This window comes from Puma concolor, chromosome C1 (assembly GCF_028749965.1).
Source record: "Puma concolor isolate L17-30 chromosome C1, mPumCon1.1.hap2, whole genome shotgun sequence".
Classification (NCBI taxonomy): domain Eukaryota; kingdom Metazoa; phylum Chordata; class Mammalia; order Carnivora; family Felidae; genus Puma; species Puma concolor.
This window is the reverse complement of record NC_141674.1, coordinates 12,783,274-12,802,487: the sequence shown is the minus strand read 5'-3', so window position 1 is coordinate 12,802,487 and position 19,214 is coordinate 12,783,274. Positions and strand designations below refer to the sequence as shown.

General features: G+C 49.4%; 1 protein-coding gene across 1 annotated transcript; it reads right to left on the bottom strand.

Moving 5' to 3' along the window:
* Positions 1 to 757: 757 nt before the first annotated feature.
* ACTL8 (actin like 8) lies at positions 758 to 4,910 on the bottom strand. The gene is made up of 2 exons (XM_025912629.2): positions 4,433 to 4,910; positions 758 to 2,041 (listed from the first exon to the last, which is right to left on the bottom strand). The coding sequence occupies exons 1-2, from the start codon at positions 4,850 to 4,852 to the stop codon at positions 1,289 to 1,291; spliced, it is 1,173 nt and encodes a 390-aa protein (XP_025768414.2). The 5' UTR covers positions 4,853 to 4,910; the 3' UTR covers positions 758 to 1,288.
* Between the last annotated feature and the right edge of the window lie 14,304 nt (positions 4,911 to 19,214).

Below are 19,214 nucleotides of genomic sequence, written 5' to 3'. Positions count from 1 at the left end.
CAACCCCCAAATCTCAGTGGCTGAAGGTGGTCGAGTTTTCCTCAGGTCCCAGGGCAGTGTAGCAGGGTTGGGTGGGGCTTGGGGAGGGGGGTCTATGTTCCATCTAGTCATTCGGCCCCCTTCCCCCATCGGATCCTCTGCATCCTGCAGGCTGATGGAGCGATTTTAAGGGTCAGGCACACACTGAACTGGCCAGAGCCTGTGACATGGTCACATGACCCTACCTAACTGCAGGGTGGGGGTAGGGTGCTGGGAAGTGTAACCACACGGCCGAGGAAGGAGGGGCGGTCTCCCACGGTCCCCAGCAGTCTCTCTCAGTCTGCCCCATGGAAAGTAGGCATCCTCCTCCCCCCAGATCACATGACCTTGTTACATTTGATTATTTCAGTCTCCGTCACCTCAAACAGAGTTCCTCAATTACTGCCTCCGTCCCCCCGGTAGGTCACAATCTCCTCGAAGCCAGAAAACCCGGCATCTATCCCTCCGTGGTCCCCAGTGCCTAGCACATAGTAGGTCCTCTAATGTGTATGAAATAAATATTACATGAGTAGAAACTCAAACTTTAACAGAATTTCGGGACATCTGGGATAAGGGAGGGAACGTGGCAGAGAAACAATGAGAGGCTCCAGGCCCCTGACATCCCACCCGGCGGGTCCCTAGAGGCTGCCCTGGCCCCACCTGGGTCCTCATGGACTCCCGCTCCCCGCGTCTTCCCCAGAGACCGTCCATCCTGCGGCCACGCATGACAGAAGCCAGCTCTGGTTCCAAAGAAGTTTATTTGCATATAAAACAAAACCCTGGCCATGGAGGGAGGGCCCTTTGGCTCACCTGTAGCAATTTCTCCCTGGCCAGAAAGAATGAGTAAGACTAGAAACTTCACCTCTCCCATCCCACCCCATCTGGGACCCCAGCACAAGGTCCCATCTCACTCGCCCCAGTTAAAACCTACTGAACTGAGAGCAGGACAGCCCAAGGGAGATGCCAGCGAAAAATTAAGTGGCTACGAGGGAGACGGTAAGTGATCACTCCCCTCCAAATGACAGACCACCGCCTGGAGACACTGCCTCCGGAAGGCTTCCAGGGTCGACCCCCTGTCCTCCTATGGGCTGGATGTCACTCTTGAAACAAGATAAAACCCTAGTACCTAAGAACAAAAACAAAACCAAAAACAAAAACCCTCATGAACTCGGAATTCCAAAACCAGCTGACCCCACCCCTGCCCAGGCCCCCATCACTGAAATGAATCCCCTCTAACCCGCGGGCGGGGCGGGACCCAGGGGCCCACAGGTCACAGCCTGAGACTCTCCTCATAGTCCTCCTTGGTCATCCACTCGGACCTGTAGGTAGACAGATGGGCCACCACGGACGCTCCCAGCCAGACGCTGAAGTTTCTGTTGGAACCCACCCACATGGTGGCCTTGGAGGAGGAGAAATGATCTGCCATCAGCTCCTTGTACAGGCGCTTGGTGAAGCCGGGGTACAGGGTGTTGCCCCCGCAGGCCATCACGTGGGAGGTGAGCAGCGGGTGCATGGAGGCCTCGCAGGCCAGGATGGCATCCACCACGGCCTGGGAGATGCCCGGCCCTTGCAGGTCGAACACCTGGGGGCTGAAGAACATCTCGGGGGCCAGCCGCTGCATGGGGGTCAGCTCCACGCGGGTGCCGTCGGGGAGCTGGTAGGCGTTGCTGTCGTCCGAGCCGCTCGGCAGGCTCTGGCGGAAGTCGAGCGCCTCCCCCAGGTTCTGCGGCACATAGCACTTGCTCATCTGCGTGGTGGCCACCGTTTCCAGCTGAAACAGGTTGTGGAGATTGCAATCCTCCTTAAAGAGGCTCTTGAAGAGATAGGCCGCCAGATCCTGGCCCGCGAACTCCAGCGTCTTGCCGCCGGGCTGTAAGGGGCGGCCCAGATGGAAGGGCTGCACGCGGGTCAGGCCGTAGCCGGAATCGACCACCACGCCGGTCAGGAGGCCCGAGGCGTACAGGGACATCTCCAGCTGGTCGGCCAGGAGTACGGACGGCACATCCAGTAACTCAAACATAATCTGCAAGAAGGGAGGAGAGACGCTGGGTTATTCCCCCCCCCCCCCCCCCGAACAAAAGGTCCCTATCCAGCTCTGTCTTCCCCAAGACTGAGCCACGTGCCCAGCTCTCAGAATGGAAGCCGGTGCAGACCTGTGTCCCCAAGGGATGGAGGCAGGCGGCTGCGGGGGGCGGTGCCCAGAGGACGTGGGGCACAGGGACCCCCCCGGGAGCTCATGCTGTGGAAACCAGGGAGGCTCTACAGGGATTCGGAGTCGGATTTGCCCTGGGAAGTTTGACGACCACATTCAGGAGACCCGTTTGGGTGGAGGGGTGGGAAGAGGGGTCAGCTGCGTGTCAGAAACGGTGCTGAGGTGCTTGGCTCTGTGAGCAGCGGTGGACCCAGGGGGGCTGGCCAAGGGCAGATCGCCGCCTGGACAATCTCTTTAGAAGAGGGAAGAAGAAATCAGACAAGAAGCAAGTGCAGGATATCCACCACTGCCTCCAGAAAAGGGGGGGAAGGAAGGGGAGGGGGGAAGGAAGGGGAGGGGGGGAAGGAAGGGGAGAGGGGGAAGGAAGGGGAAGGAAGGGGAGGGGGGGAAGGAAGGGGAGGGGGGGAAGGAAGGGGAGGGGGGGAAGGAAGGGGAGGGGGGGAAGGAAGGGGAGGGGGGGAAGGAAGGGGAGGGGGGGAAGGACGGGGAGGGGGGAAGGACGGGGAGGGGGGAAGGACGGGGAGGGGGGAAGGACGGGGAGGGGGAAGGGAGGGAGGAAGGAAGGAAAGAAGGAAGCGAGGGAAGGAAGGAAGGAGGGAAGCAGGGAGGGAGATAAATCCACTCACCTCCTGGTAAGTGAAGCCTTTTTTTTTTTTTTTTCACACATGGAGGCAAAACTGGGATTCTGACATTTAGGGTTTGGCAAAATCCCTAGGCTGATTTTCTCCCCCACCCATCACCCCCTAGATCTTTACAGAGTCTCCCTCCCACCGCCTCCCTAATTGCCCAGTTCTGACTGCAGCCCCATGTTTCTGACCCTACACACACAGGAAGGTGGCACCAGTGGGGGCTCCCGTGGCCTTTGGCCCCACAGCCACCACTTCCTGCCCCAGCGGGCCCATCTCCCCCGCTCAGGGGGAGGGGGCTGCCCCATCCCCGGACTCAGAATACTGTCCCGCCACCATCCATTTCCCAAATGGAAGCCAAGGCCCTCTTTTTCAAATGGGAAATCAAATATGAATCCCACTTAGAACTCTCCAGGAGCTTCCGATCTATTTAGAGCGGGGGTTGGCAAGCATTTCCTATAAAAGCTAGACAGCCGGGGTTGCCAAATTTAGCAAACAAAAATACAGGCTGCCCAATTAAGTTTGACTCTCAGACAAACAACAATGTTTTCGTGTACGTATGTCCCATGCACTACTTGGGACACGCTTATACTAAAGTATTATCTGTTGCTTATCTGAAATTCAGCTCAGACGTGCATTTTATCTAGCAACCCTACAATAAGTAGGTCTTTTAGCCTTTTCATGCTATATATACAGTCTCTGCCACAACTACTCAGCTCTGTGCTACGAAAGTAGCCAAGGACGATATGTAAATGGGTGAACATGGCTATGTTCCAATAAAACTTTATTTATAACAACAGATGGTGGGCCACTTTGGCCCACTGGCTGTAGTTTGCCAAGACTTGACTTAGGGTAAAATCAAAGCCCTCCCCACCCACAGGCTCGGGCCTACAAGACGCAACCCCTGTGACTTCACCTTCCTGCCTCCCTCTTCCCATCCTCCCTGGTGACTGAAATCACCTCCTCAGAGAAACCCTCCCTAAATCACCGTCTCCCCACCAGCCAGCTATCACCCCATTTCATTTTGTTTCTAGCAGTGATCACTCTCCGGAATTCTTAGTGGGTAATTTATTCAAGGTCAAGTCTTCCCCAAAGATGGAACATGATCTCTGAACATTTCGGAATCCATGAACAAAGTACCCAGCTTCTCCCCATCTTCATAGACTATTTCTATTGTTTTTTATTTTTTTTTAACGTTTTATTTATTTTTTAGACAGGGAGAGACAGAGCATGAACGGGGGAGGGTCAGAGAGAGAGGGAGACACAGAATCTGAAACAGGCTCCAGGCTCTGAGCTGTCAGCACAGAGCCCGACACGGGGCTCGAACTCACAGACAGTGAGATCGTGACCTGAGCCGAAGTCGAGCGCTTAACCGACGGAGCCACCCAGGCGCCCCTTCATAGACTATTTCAACTGCCATGTCCCCGTCTGTTGGAGGAAACTCCGTGAACCCCATCTTGCCTAGAACAGGTGCCAGACACACGGTAGGTACTCGGGAGACCGCGATGGGGCAGATTCTTTAGAAAACGGAGCTCCCGACCCTCCTCATGTCCAAACACAAAGTGCCAGGCCTTACCTCCAGGGTCTTCTGTCGGTCCGCGGGCTCCCTCAGAGGGCACTCTGTGACCATCACGGGGGAGTCCTCATGCTCCCGCCTGTGTTTCTCCAGGACAAATGACCAGATGTGCTCCACGCCTTCCCAGTTGAGGACGCGGCCACGCTGGATGGGGTAGCTGAAGGTATCAGGGTGGCAAATGTCGATGCCCAGACTCACGCGCCTTCGGGCATAGCTGGGGCCGGGGTTCTCCCTGCACGGGATGTAGTTCACGATGCTCGGGAAGACCATCTGGGGCTCATTCCACCCAGACAAGCCAGCCTTCAGAAAGCCAGACCCGTGGTCGATGATAATGGTTCTCGCGGCCATGGCGAAGGCAGGGATCGTCGGGACTTGACTGTGGAAGGAAAAGACAGGGAGGGAAGTTACTTGTGAACCCATTCCAGGCCACGGTGGGCTGCTTCCCACGCTCCGCCCCAGAATCAAACCTCAGGCTCCCCTAAAGCCTGCCGGCCTCCCCTTCCAAGCCTTTACACAGGCTGTGCCTGCAATGTTCCTCCAGCCCCAAACTCCTAATCATCCTACAAGGCCCCGCCTGGGAAGTCCTGCCACGCCCTCCTTCCCACCCACTTCTCCCGTTGTACTTTGCACACTCTGTTACACCGGGGCACGCTTTCGCTCCACGGGAGTAGAGGTTGGGCCGTGTTATTCTTGGAAGCCTTGGTGAGAAGCTTTGCCCCCAGAAGCTCTCAGTGGTGGCTGGCTGCCCGATTCAAGGACTCAGGGACATCAGCCTCAGGGGCCACCGCCATCTGGGATAACAGCGCACTAGCGACAGCATCGTGAGCAGGGGTAACGATAGTGACAATGGCCACCGGCAAAGCTGCCTTCCTGGGGTACACGCCCTCTGTCTAGCTCTAGGAGGGAGTTTGCCTGTGAGGTTGAACGATGTGAAACTGCCATTCGTGCCTGCCAAAAATGATCAAACAGCAGCAGGCTTCCAATGGCTTGAGCTGGCAACCATTCCATGTTCATACCCACCTGTAAGGCAGGTAGCACGGTTGCACCCATTCTACAGGTGGGGATAGTGAGGCACGGAGGGCTTAAAATTACTTTCCCAGGGCCACACAACCGAGAAGCAGGGCTGACACCTCTACCCAGAGCAGATCCCAAAGGCCACACTCTGAGCATCAGGCTAGGCACGAGAAGTGGGTTTTGAGTAGGAGCCAGGCAGCTGAGTTACTACATAAGGGAGGCCAGGCTGTCAGCAGGTTGGCTAAGCATGATCATGGACAGTTCCAACACCCATAAAGTGGGGGGAATAATAAACGCCATGCTGGAGAGGTAGGTGGAGTCACTATGTGATTTCCAGACTTACTGCAAAACTCCAGCAGCCAACACGATGCAGCATTGGTGAAAGGCTAGTGACAGAGGTGCCTGAGACAGAATGAGGAGTCCAGACACAGATCTTTGCAAAGAAGGAGAACTGGTGTTTGGCAAGGCGCAAAAACAACGAAAGGGAGGAGGAACAGTCTTTAAAAGAAACGGTAGGGAACGATTGGATGTCCACACGCCAACAAAAATGAACCTTAATCCATACCTCACACCTTATAAAAAACTAACTCAAAATGGGCCATAGATCTACACGGAAAACCTTAAAGCCATAATAAAACTATCCAAAGAAACAGAGGCGAAAATCACTGTGACCTCAGATACAGCAAAATTTTCTTAGATGGAACATCATTAGCCTGGCCCTTAGAAGAATGAACTGATACACTGGCCTTTGTCAAAATTTAAGAAATTTGCACTTTGAAAGACACCGTGAAAAAAAAGAAAGAAAGAAAGAAAGACACCATGAAGGGTACAAAAAGACAAGCCACGGACTGGGAGAAAGGATTTGCAAATCGTACGTCTGATAAGTCGCTTGCATCCAAGAACATACAAAGAACTCACAAAATTCGGCGTAAGAAAAACAATCCAAGTTTTCAAGAGGCCAAAAGATCTCAACATGTCACAAAAGAAGATACACGGATGGCAAGGAGCCATATGAAAAGGCGCTGGGCATCATGAATCACCAGAAACATGAAAATTAAAAGCAGCACCGTGGCTAAGAGAACGGCCAAGGTTAGAGGCTGACCAGACCCGGCGCTGGTGAGGAGGTGGAGGACCAGTGCCCTCGAGCACTGCTGGAAGAAACGCAATTTAGAAAACAGTCTGGCAGTTTCTCCTCTAAAGCGAAATACACCCCCGCCATCCCTAGGATCCCCACTTCTAGGTTTTCTCCCAAGGAAATGAAAACATATGTTCACCTGATGCTCACGTGAATAGTTGCTCTATTCATAACGACCAAAACCCCAGCGGCTGCCTAAAGATCCCGCGGTTGGGGAATGGATAAACGAATCTCCATCCAGCGGACTAATACTCAGCACCGAATGACTGGTACGCATAATCACACAGAAGAAATCTCAAGTGCACGGAGGGAAGGAAGCCAGACTCAAAAGGCAACGACTGTATGATTCGAATCCCGTGACAATTCTGGGTAAGGCAAATTATAAGGACAGAAAACAGATCCGTGGCTGCCAGCAGCTGGAGGTAGAGTGAGGGGGGGGGGCAGTTGCCCAAGAGGGGTCCTGGCAGGATTTGGGGTGATGATGGAACCGTGCAATATCCGGGTTGAGGGTGAGTATCACTGGATGTGTTGGGCAACTCATGCAACTATACGCTGAAAGCGGTGACTGTTACTCTAAGTAAAAAATGTTACGGGCCCCTGGGTGGCTCAGTCGGTTCAGCGTCCGGCTCTTGGTTTCGGCTCAGGTCATGATCTCCCAGTTCGTGCGTTCAAGCCCCACGTTGGGCTCGGAGCTGACGGTGTGGAGCCTGCTTGGGATTCTCTGTCTCCCCCTTTCTCCGCTCCTCCCCTGCTCGTGCTCTCTCTCTCTCTCTCAAAATAAACTTTTAAAACAAATGTTAAGGGAAAACCCAGTGGGCGTGAGGACAAATGAAAGCGCGTGAAATCACCTTGCAGAATATGAATTGTTGCACAGACCGCAGACGCAGTGTCTCGAATGTGCGTGGGTGTTTCCTGTAAGACAGACATCCAGGAAGGCAGTTGGGCCCGAAGGTTATTTCTGGGGCTGGTATTCCACCAGCTATATGCTCTGCTTCCGTTCTGGGTGGCCCGCGACTAGGGAGCACGGCAGCCACCGCCTGGCCCCGGCCAGCGGCTCCCCCGCACCGCCAACCTCGGGGCAGTGACTAGGCTTCACCGCTTTGAAATCGCTCTGACATCAGATGGGGCAAAAAGGAGAAGAGAGATGGGGCCAAGGTGTCGGCCTCCTCCCTGGCGTGCTGCCAGGCTGAGTGACGGATTCCTCACACTGCATCACCCGGTGAGGGAGAGCAGCAGGCCCGGATGGCATTCCAGGAAAAGAGCTCTGCCCCCGGGTTCCCCGCATCACAAGAGCAGGGTAACTTGCGAACGCTTCCCTGGCCTGGGCGTTCGGAATCACGCGACCCCACTGTGGTTGTGCGTCAGGAGGCTGGCGGGGGGGGAGGGGACTCCAGGCCGGTGGCCCAAGTGACCTGGCCTGGGAGCAGAAGGCGGGGGAGGCAGTGGGCCATTCCGCTCCTGGACTAGAACACAGAAAGGAAGTAGACAGACATGAAACCTACATACTCAAAAGCATTTTTACAGTCATTTACTCCACAAGCTCCTACTGAGCACCCTCTATGTATACCAAGAACTCTCATAGACTGAGTGGCTCCTGCCCTCCTGGTCCTTCCACCCCACTGAGAAAGACTGTCAGTCAGCACCAGACCAGATATATCATGCCGGGGGCAGGGGAGGGGGGGGGAGGCGATTAGTACAATGAAGAAAAGTAGGGGTGCCTGGGTGGCTCAGTAGGTTAAGCATCCGACTTTGGCTCAGGTCACGATCTCACAGTTTGTGAGTTCGAGCCCCGCATCAGGCTCTGTGCTGGCAGCTCAGAGCCTGGAGCCTGCTTCAGATTCCGTGTTTCCCTCTCTCTCTGCCCCTCCCCCCATTTGTGCTCTGTCTCTCTAAAATAAACAAATGTAAAAATTTCTTTAAAAAAAGTAAAATCTGGTAAGAGGGACACGGAGAATAAGAAACACAGAAGTGTGGTGTTGTTCTCAGTGGGGCAGCCAGAAAAGGCCTCTCCATCAGGTGACATTTGAGCAGAGGACTGAAGTGAGAGAATAAGGCATGTGATTACCTGGAAAAGCATCTAAGCCGAAGGAACAGCAGGTGCAAAGGCCCTGAGGAAGAAACTGCTGGATGTGTTCTAGGAACAGCCGGGATGCCAGGATGGTGGGGATGTAGCGGACAGAGGGAAGGGTGCTGAAGGCCTTGGGTGGGCCTTGCAGGCCTTTGTTTGTTTAGAGACGTGGGAAACCACTGGAGGGGGATGAGCACAGGAAGGACATGATCTGACTCAAGATGTCCATACATCATTTGGGCTGATATGAACAAGGGACCGCAGAGATAGAAGCAGGGGATAGAAAGGTGGTGACAGGTGATGGTAGGTAGCCTGCACGATGGAAGCAGCAGCGACGAGGGTGGGAAGTGGCCGGCCCCTGGATGGACTTAGGAAAGGCCGTTATGGTGGAGTGTGGGACCGGGAGAAGGATAAAGGAAGACATCAAGATCTGGGGCCTGGAAAGCCACAAGGACGAAGTACCCACTCACTGAGATGGAGACGACAGCAGGAGGAGCGGGTCTGGGGCAGGGAGGGAGTCGGGAGGTTTATGTTGGATGTGCGAACAGTTTGTGATGCCTGCTGGGCACGTGTGACGATGTCTGGCGGCAGAGTCTGCAGATGTCTGAGCTGGAGATATAATTGGAACTTACTGAGTGGATGAAATTGCCAGTTTTGGGGATGGGTGAACTCACGAAGAGCCTTGAGGTAGATCAAGCCCAACGCCTGCGGGTAATTTAAGGTCTGGGAGCTGGGCGTTGAGAAGCAACCAGCAAAGAGGATAAGAAGGAATGGCCGAGGGGCTGGTGGGGCGTCTCAGAGGCCAAGCAGAGAAAGTATCTCGAGAAGAGAGAAACTAGATGAAGACCAAGGAAAAATCTGTGGAATTTAAGCCACACGGAAGCCACCGGTAGCCTTGGCAAAAGCATCTCATTGGAACGTCACCAATGGAGGAAAGCCTGAGGGGTGGGAGACGGGGTCTACAAAACTGGCTCTGGGGTGGCAACAACATCAGCGGAGTCTGCAAGAAAAGAAATGTTAGGCGTTCAAACTTACAGGACAGAGTCCCCCACACGATGTACTTTTTCTGATCCTGGGTCCCAGAAAAAAATTACCATAAAGATTTTCGCAGGCTTCCGTTACCGGTCGGGATGGAGGAAGCCCAGCACGGCCCCGCCTGCCACTGAATGTAACTAACAACATCGGACAAGATGCAAAAAGCGAAAGAAAAGCCAAAGCGGCAGATGAAAGAAGAATGGAAACTTGGAGGTGAGGTTCTCGGCCGTTCTATTTCCCTGTTCTCTGAAAAGGTTCCCAGCAGGGCTTCAGGAGTGGGTCACTGACAAGTAAGACCAAGAGAAAACCTGTCTTTCTGGTCAGAAGATCAGGAAAGGGGGCCTCTGTAAGTCAGAGAATGTGGAAAGAAGACAGCAGAGGAGGGATCCCCTCGTTCTGCGTTAAGAACTGGCTCAGAGCCCAGGCTTGCCTGTGCATGTGAGGGATTGACCCAAAGCAGCAGAAGGAAGGCCCTACGAGCCGACCCGACATTGGAACCACTGCCCCCCGGATGGTCCGAGCCCACCTGGGCGCTGGATGTCTGTGGGCCGCTAAAACAGAACCAAGAAAGCAAGCCGAGCTCCAGGGGAGTTTCACAGAACACAGGGTTTCACGGATGACATTCAGGACACCCCACACAGAAACCAAAATTACTCAACACGCAAAGAATCGGGAAAATGTAACTGACCGCTCCTTCAGGGAAAACATGCCCATGCCAACCCTGAGCTGACCCGGATGCTGGAATATTCCTGAAGACATCCGAGCAGCTGTTACAATGGACGTCAAGGTAGACAGGCTGGAAGTGAATGGACAGACACGTGTTTTCAGCGAGAAGTAGATACTATAAAAAGAAGCAAGAGGTATGCATAATAGCTGGAGTTTGTCAAAAAGAAAAAAAAAATCTGTGCAGCAGTAGAATAAAGGCGTCAGAGCAATGAATAAGAGAAATTAAGATAGCAATAGAGGGGGCGCCTGGGTGGCTCAGCCGGTTAAGCAACAAACCGACTCTTGATTTCAGCTCGGGTCATGATCTCAGGATTCGTGAGTTCAAGGCCTGTATCAGGCTCTGTGCTGACAACACAAAGCCTGCTTGGGATTCCCTCTCTCCCCCGCCCTCTCTCTGCCCCTCCCCACTGGCATGCGCTCTCTCTCTCTCAAAAAATAAATAAAAATGGTATCAATAGAAATTTTCCAAACTGAAAAACAGGAAAGAAATAATAAAAAAAAAAGCCTCAGAGACCCATGGGACTATATAAAAAAGTCTAATATTCATGTCACTGAAGTCCCACAGTAAAAAAATATTTGAAGCCGGGCACCTGGGTGGCTCTGTCAGTTAAGCGTCTGACTTCGGCTCGGGTCATGATCTCACAGTTCATGAGTTCGAGCCCCATGTTGGGCTCTGTCCTGACAGTTCAGAGCCTGTCAGGAGACAGTTCAGATTCTCTCTCTCTCTCTCTCTCTCTCTCTCTTTCAAAAATAAATGAACATTAAAAAAATTTTAATAAAAAATATTTGAAGTAATAATGGCTAAAAACTTCCCAAATTTGGTGAATGACATAAATCTGCCAATTCAGGAAGCTCGGCACATCCTGAAGAGAATCCGTTAAAAAGTAAAACATGTGTAGGGGCGCCTGGGTGGCTCAGTTAGTTGAGCATCCGACTTTGGCTCAGGTCATGATCTCACCATTTGTGAGTTCGAGCCCCGCATCAGGCTCTGTGCTGACAGCTCAGAGCCTGCAGCCTGCTTCGGATACTGTGTCTTCCTCTCTCTCTCCTCCTCCCCTGCTTACACTCTCTCTCTCTCTCTCTCTCTCTCTCTCTCTCTCTCTCTCTCAAAAATAAATAAACGTTAAAAAAATTTTTTTAAATAAATAAATAAAACACGTGTAGACAACAGTGTAGTCAACCGCTGAAAACAAGGTTTTCTCTTGCTCAATGCTGAAAGCCTCTAGAGAAAAAGGAAACGCATTATATAGATGGGGGAGTGACAATTAGGCTGACTGCAGACTTCTCATCAGAAAGAAACGTCAACCCAGAATTCTATACCCACCAAGAGTATCCTTCAGGAATGAAGACAAAATAAGACATTCTTAGTTGAAGGAAAACAAAGAACATTCACCCCCAGGAACAATTCTTTAAGAAATGTTAATGAAAGCTCTTCAGGTTGAAGGAAAACGATGCCAGAATCTGGAACCCCCAGAGTGAAGGAAGGACAGCAGATTTGGTAAGTAGTTGGACAATACTGTCTTCCTCTTAAAAATCGGTAGGGCCATTGAAAGCCAAAAATTGTAACAACGTGTGCTGGGGTTTCCAGTGTCGGCAGATGTCATACGTGTAACCCCTATGAGGTGGGGGAAGGGACCTTTGTGGTTGCAAGTTTTACACGCTATGTGAAGTGTTAAATATTGACTCTAATTAGAACGTTGAAGGCTAGGCATATATGTGGCAATCCCAAGGACAAGCAAAATAATAATAATAATAATAATAATAATAATAATACAAAGAGATAAGCCCCAAAATCCAATAGATAAAGTAAAATAGAATACTAAAAAACATTCACATAATCTAAAACATGGCAGGGAAGACAGAACAGAGAAATGGAAGCACAGAGCAGGGTGGGGAGACAAAAGCAGTAGCCCTATATCCAACCGTATCAACAATTACACTAAAATAAAATGTCCCGAGCCATGCCAGTTACAAGACAGAGACTTTCAGTTTGGAATAACAACAACAAAAAGACCTAACTATAGACTGTCTCCAAGAAATCCACTTTCAATACAATGATAAAGACTAGTTCCAAGTAAAAGGATAGAAAGAGATAAAACCACGTAAGAACGAATCAAATGAAAGAGGCAACAGCTACCCTAGTATCAGACCAAGTTGGCTTCCGAACATAGACTATCACCGGGAACAAAGACAGATGTTGCATAGTGGTAAAAGGTTAGCTCACCAAAATGTCGTCATAACCCTAAACATATGTGCGTCGAACAGGTACTCAAACTCTTTAAGCAAAGACTAAAAGACGCATAAAGAGAAATAGAAAAATCCACTATTCAACCTGGAGGCTTCGATCCCTTTCCCAGTAACTGAGAGAAAAAGTGGACAAGCCAAGCTGGCTGTTGAGGATTTTCACATCTTTGCTCATTTTCCAACTGACGTTTATAAAGCATTCCATTAAACAAAAGCAGAACGCACATTCTTTTCAAAAGCACGTGGGACACTCACCGGATAAGCCACCTTATGAGCCACAAAACAAACGTTCACAGATGTAGAATTGAAATCACAGAAATCACATTGTCTTATCCTAAAGGAATTAAGCTAGACGTCAAAAGCAGAATGATATCGGAAAATCCTCAAACAACTGGAAATTAAACAGTACGAGTCTAGAGAACTCACGGGCCAAAGAAAAAAGAAATAGAAACTATTTTGAAATGAATGAAAATAAAAATATAACCTATCAAAATGGGTGGGATGCAGGTAAAGTAGTGCTCAGAGGGAATTTATAACATTCAGTATTCATATTAGAAAAAGAAGAAAGCTTTCGAGTCAATAATCTAGCCTTCCACCTCAGGAAACCAGAAAAGAAAGCATGCCTTAACCCCAAAGCAAGCAGAGGGTGGAAGTGAGGAGTAAGATCACGGAAATTGAAAACAGGAAACCAAGAGAGAAAACTCAAGAAAACCAAAAGCTGATCCTTTGAAAAGATCAATAAATTAATAAACCGCTAGTCAGACCAAGGGTGGGGGGAGGGGCAGAAAGACACAGAGGGTTGATATCAGGAATGAGGGGACATTCCTTCAAACTCAGACATGAAAAGAAAATATTACGAACAGCTTTCTGCCTATCAATTTGACAACGTAGGTGAAATGAACAAATTCCTTCAAAGATAGAAGCTGCCAGGTTTCACTCAAAAAGTACTATATAAGCTGAATAGCCCCATGACAATGAAAGAGATGAATTTTTAGTTTAAAAACCTTCCAACAAAGAAGATGACAGTCCCACTGGCTTCACCGGTAAATTTTACTGAACCCTGCAGGAAGAAGCAAAGCTAGTTGTGCACAGTCTCTTCCAGGAAGCAGAGGAGGAGGGAACGCATCCCAACTTGTTTTGATTGGACACCCAAATCAAAAATATTACAAGAAAACCCAACAACTACCAACCCAAGTCCCTCGTGAACGTAGATACAAAAGCATTCTCAGTGAAATGTTAGCAAACCCAGCAATATACAAAGAGGATAAGCCACCTCAGCTAAATGGGGTGTATCTCAGAAATGGAAGGCTGGCTCAATATTTTAAAGTCAACAGAATTCGACTTAGTAACAGATAAAGAAGAAAGACCACTTGACTATTTCATTGGCTAAAATCCAATGTGCATTCACAACAAAAAGTTTCAACAGCAAGGACTAGAAGCGAATTTCCTTAACCTGATAAGGGGCATCTACAAAGAACCGACAGATAATGGTGAAAGCCTGGAACTTTCCCCCCTAAGATCAGGAACAGTAAGGACATCACCTCTCACTTCTCCTAATCAACAATGAACTAGAAGTCCTACCCAGGTCAATAAGGCAAGAAAAAGAAAGAAAAGGCATAGAAATTGCAAAGGAAGAAAGAAAACTCTCCTATTTACCGAAGACATAATTATCGGTTTTTTTTTTAATTTTTTTAATGCTTACTTATTTTTGAGAGAGAGAGTCAGAGCGTGAGCGGGAGAAGGGCAGAGAGAGAGGGAGACCCAGAATCCAAAGCAGGCTCCAGGCTCCGAGCCGTCAGCACAGAGCCTTACGTGGAGCTCGAACTCATGGACCCTGAGACCCTGAGATGAAGTTGGATGCTCAACCGACTGAGCTACCCAGGCACCCCAGAAGACATAATTATCTATGTAGGAAATCCCAAAGAACCTACAAAAAAAAAAATCCCACAACTAATAAATGAGCTTAGCCAAATCACATCACTCAAGTTCCATGTTTTAAAAATCATTCTATTTTATGTACTAGCAATGAACAGCTAGAAATCACAATTTTAAAAACAGTGCCATTCATAATATCATCAAAAACCGTAAAAGACTTTGGCATAAATCTAACAAAATGTGTCATGAAATATGCTGAAAACTACAAACACTGATGGAAGAAATCCAAGAAAACCTAAATAAATAGAGATACCGCGTAGTCCAGACTCCAACAAATACAGCCAGTGATTCGAACAAAGGTGACAGGTAGGACATTGCAGGGACGAAAGATGGTCTTTCCAACAAACAATGCTGGAAACAAATTAAACCTCTCTCTGGGGGGAAAAAAAATAACCTCACCCATTCCTCATCTCTAACACAAAAAAAATTAACTTGAAATAGGTCATGCAAACTGCAATTATAAAACCTCAAACTATAAGGCTTGTAAAAGAAACCGTAAGAGAAAATCTCGTGACCTTATCTAGCAACATCTCGATGCCCTTAGATACCACACCACCAGTGCAACTCATAAAAGGAAAGATTTTAGATTTATCAAGATTTAAAAGCTCTGCTCTTTAAAAGACACGACTATGGGAATGAAAAACATTAGCCACAGGACTGGTGGACAATACCTGCAAATCACACTTCTGATGTAGGACTTATATCCAGAATATATAAAGAACTATCAAAAATCAGTAATTTAAAAAAATGAACGTTTTAAAAAGGGGCAAACATTCGGACACTTCATCACAGAAGCCGTATGGATGATATAGAAGCACACAAAAAGATGCCAAACATCGTAAGTCATTAGGGAAATGCAAAGTAAAACCACAATGATGCTACTATATACATTCTAGAAAGGCTAAATTTTTTTTGAAAAAGAACAATCCCAACTACTGGCAAGGATTTGAAGAACTGAAATTCTCATACACTGCTGGTGGGACCATAACAAGATTCAATCAGGAAAATAGCTTGGAAGTTTTGGACAGAGTTAAACACCCATCTACCAGTCAACCCAGCAACCCTATTCTTTTTTTTTTTTTTTTAGTTTTTTTTAAGTGTTTATTTATTATTTTGAGAGAGAGCAAGAGAGAGACAGAGTGTGAGCAGGGGAGAGGCAGAGAGAGAGGGAGACACAGAATCCGAAGCAGGCTCCAGGCTCTGAGCTGTCAGCACAGAGCCTGATGCGGGGCTCGAACTCACAGACCTCGAGATCGTGACCTGAACCCGAGTCGGATGCTTCACCGACTGAGCCACCCAGGCGCCACTCCAGCAACCCTATTCTTAAGAGAAACCAAATTTTATGTTCACACAAAAGCCTTTACACCAGTGTAAATTACCCAAACCTGGAAACAACCTAAATGTTCTCCAACTGAGCAATGAATAATAAATGATAGGTCCATCCAACTGGTGAACCAGTCAGTGGTAAAAAGGAGAAACTATGGATACGTACAATAGTACGGAGAAATCCGTAAGTTTGAATTTCTAGGACATTCTGCAAAAAGGCAGAAACCGTAAACACCGAAAACTGACCAGTGATCGCCCAGAGTGCGGGGCTGGTAGAAAGGGTTGACTACATAGGAGCCCGGAGGAATTTGGTGGCGGGGGCGGTAGAATTGGATTATATCTTGGTTACATGTCTGCATGCATCTGTCAAAATTTAGAAGCACCCATCAGAAAGGATAAATCTTAACCGCATGCAAATCTTTTAAGTGAATTTTTAAAAAGAACACTTTGGGAACTATTGGTGGTGATATTTGAATATGGGTTGTATCTTCAATGTTAAATTTCCTGCATTCAATCACTATATTGTGGTTTCGAAGGAGAATATCCTTGATTTTAAAGAGATACATGAAGAAGTATTTAAGGTAAAATGTCATGCAATTTACTTTCAAGTAGATGGGAGGAAAAAAAAAAAACAGCGTGTGTATATAGAAGCAGCCTCAAAGCAAATGTGGTCAGAAGATAATGGCTAGTGCATATAGGTGAAGGGTTTTTGAGAGTGCATTGAACTGTTCTCGCACCTTCTCGAAATATGAACGCTTCTTAAAATTAAAAGCTTTCAGGAAAAGAAAGGCTGGGAGAACAGAAATCAGAGACGGCAAGTATAGACGATTTTGATGAGTTCTGCTATGAAAGCAAGCAAAGAAATACAACAATAGATATGGAGGGATATGGGGCCCCAGGAGGCTTGGAGGGCTTTTTTTTTTTAATAGATGAGAAATAATATGTTAAGGTTTTGTGCTGATGGGAATAATCCAGTGGAGAAAAAAGTTGAACCAAATCAGAACAAACGGCAGTTAATTCTGGACTCTGTATTATGAAGCTTTTGCCTGCTTTTCCAATACTATATTCTACCCTCTCCCACAGAGCACAGGCCTCCAGCCTTTTTCTGGTCCTTCCGTCCCCGGGCCATAGCCTACGCTGTCCTCCCCAAGAGCCTTGGATTCCCTTTACCTTCCGTCTGAAACACCTGTGTCAGCTCTTCTGGAAACAGGTGCTTCTCGTCAGGCAAGTCTGAGCTCAAGGGTTGCCCCGTCGGAGAAGCCCTCCCCTGTCCACTCGATCTGCTCTCAGCCGTCACCACAGCAGTGACCTTTACGAGTCCCGCAGCCCGTATCCAAGTACACACGTTGTATGTCTTCCGGCCTGTTGTCTGTCTTCCAAGTGCCACCAGAGTCCAGGCTCTAAGGCGGACAAGTTGTTGTCTTTTGCTTCCATGGTCCCACCAAATGGCTGGCATGTTTTTGTTAAATCAACTTGTGTTGAATGAATACCATTCTTTTTAAATATTTATTTATTTATGGAAGCATGCAAGCGGGGGAGGCACAGAGAGAGAGGAGGACAGAGGATCCGAAGTGGGCTCTGTGCTGACAGGCTGAGAGCAGCGAGCCCGATGTGGGGCTCGAACTCATGAACCATGAGATCATGACCTGAGCCGAAGTGGGACGCTCAACCGACTGAGCCATCCAGGTGCCCCGAATGATTACAGTTTTTAAAACACATTGGCATGCTGGCAACATGATGTTCCATGCGGACTCCGCTTCCGTATCCCTAAAACCTTGGTTTCCTCCATTAGCCTCTGGTAACTTCCCTGGTCGAAACCCTCCACCAGCTCCCACTGCCGACAAGAGAGGGTGTGAACTCTGCTGGAAGGCACCAGTCTCTAGCCCCCTGGCTGGCCTCACCTCTCGCTCTCCTCCCCATCCGTGCACCTGGGGCGAGAGCCATGGGGTGATATCTGCTTCTTGAGAAGTTTACCCATTTCACATCTCTTCTCTGTCTGAAATTCCCTTCCCTGAAACGTCTCCAGCCTTGAAGACCCAAAACCAAGGCTTTACTCCAGAAAGCTTCTAGCATCAGACAACTTTCACCGGGGAGCTCCCTCCTCCACGGACTACCACAACCCAGAACACCTGCTGGAGCTTACTATGTGCCAGGCACCGGGCAAGGCACCTCCCCCATATGATCTCATTTAACCTGCACAAGAAGCCAATGACAAGGGCATTGACCCGTCTCCAGTGTATGGATACAGTCATTATAGTTGACAGACGTGAAGGAAGGCATCGGCTCCAAGACACCCAGTCCACAGGGCGCTCGGGATTCAAATCCATGCCTGCGGTTTCCAGAGCCCAAGGTAAGCGCCGCCCTGACTAACCATGTGGCCTCAGGTTAACCAGTTCACTAAGCCTTCGTTTTCAGATGAGAACAAAACTACCTTTCAAGGATGCTCCAAGGACGAGCGATATCGCCTCAAGGGCACGGCACAGAACCATCACACGTTAGCTCCCATTAGTTGATGGAGCCTCTTACTGCTACCTGTCTACCTGGGGGTCTTCACTCCCGCGGGGTCTGCGCGCTATGTGTGCACGAGAGCCCTCCAGGGTTTGTCCATCAAGGCTCCCTCTGGGGCCCATGCCCATTACTGCGTTTGGTTGGAAACATTTTGCAAGGAACTCGGCATCTTCATCCCCACTGTCACTGGCTCCTGAGGAACCCGGTGACGTGGGCAGCATCACCCCGGCTTTACACCCCCGCGTTCGGATACTGGCACTTGACTGCCACTCACCCTGAGCATACGTCCCAAGATCCCTGTGCCATGTGGGCGCTTCACTCCCCATCTCGTGAGCACAGCCACCCTGTGGGCTGGCCACCAGCATTGTCCTCGGGTGTTTATTTAAGGAAACGGAGGCACAGGTAGAAAACCTACCAAGTTCCCACAGCCATTGAGCACTGAACTAGGGCATGATCCCAGAGTGTCTGGCTGCAGAGTTCATGCCTCGAACCAGACAGCCACACTGCTCTCAGCCTCCTGATGCTACCTACGGTCGGCACAGCACAAAGACGTCCCTGTCCCGCTCCCCCGACCTGCAGACATGTCAGCTTATGTGGCGAAGGGGCATTAAGGTTACAGGTGGGATTTGGGCTGCTCATCATCTGATCTGGGCACGTACCCCGGATTATCCAGCCAAGCCCAAGGGAATCACAAGGGTCCTTTAAATGTGGAGGAGAGAGGAAGAAGGTCAGAGTCAGAGAAAGATCTGGAGAGGCAGCAACACTGCTGGGGAGCACGGGGCCGTGAGCCC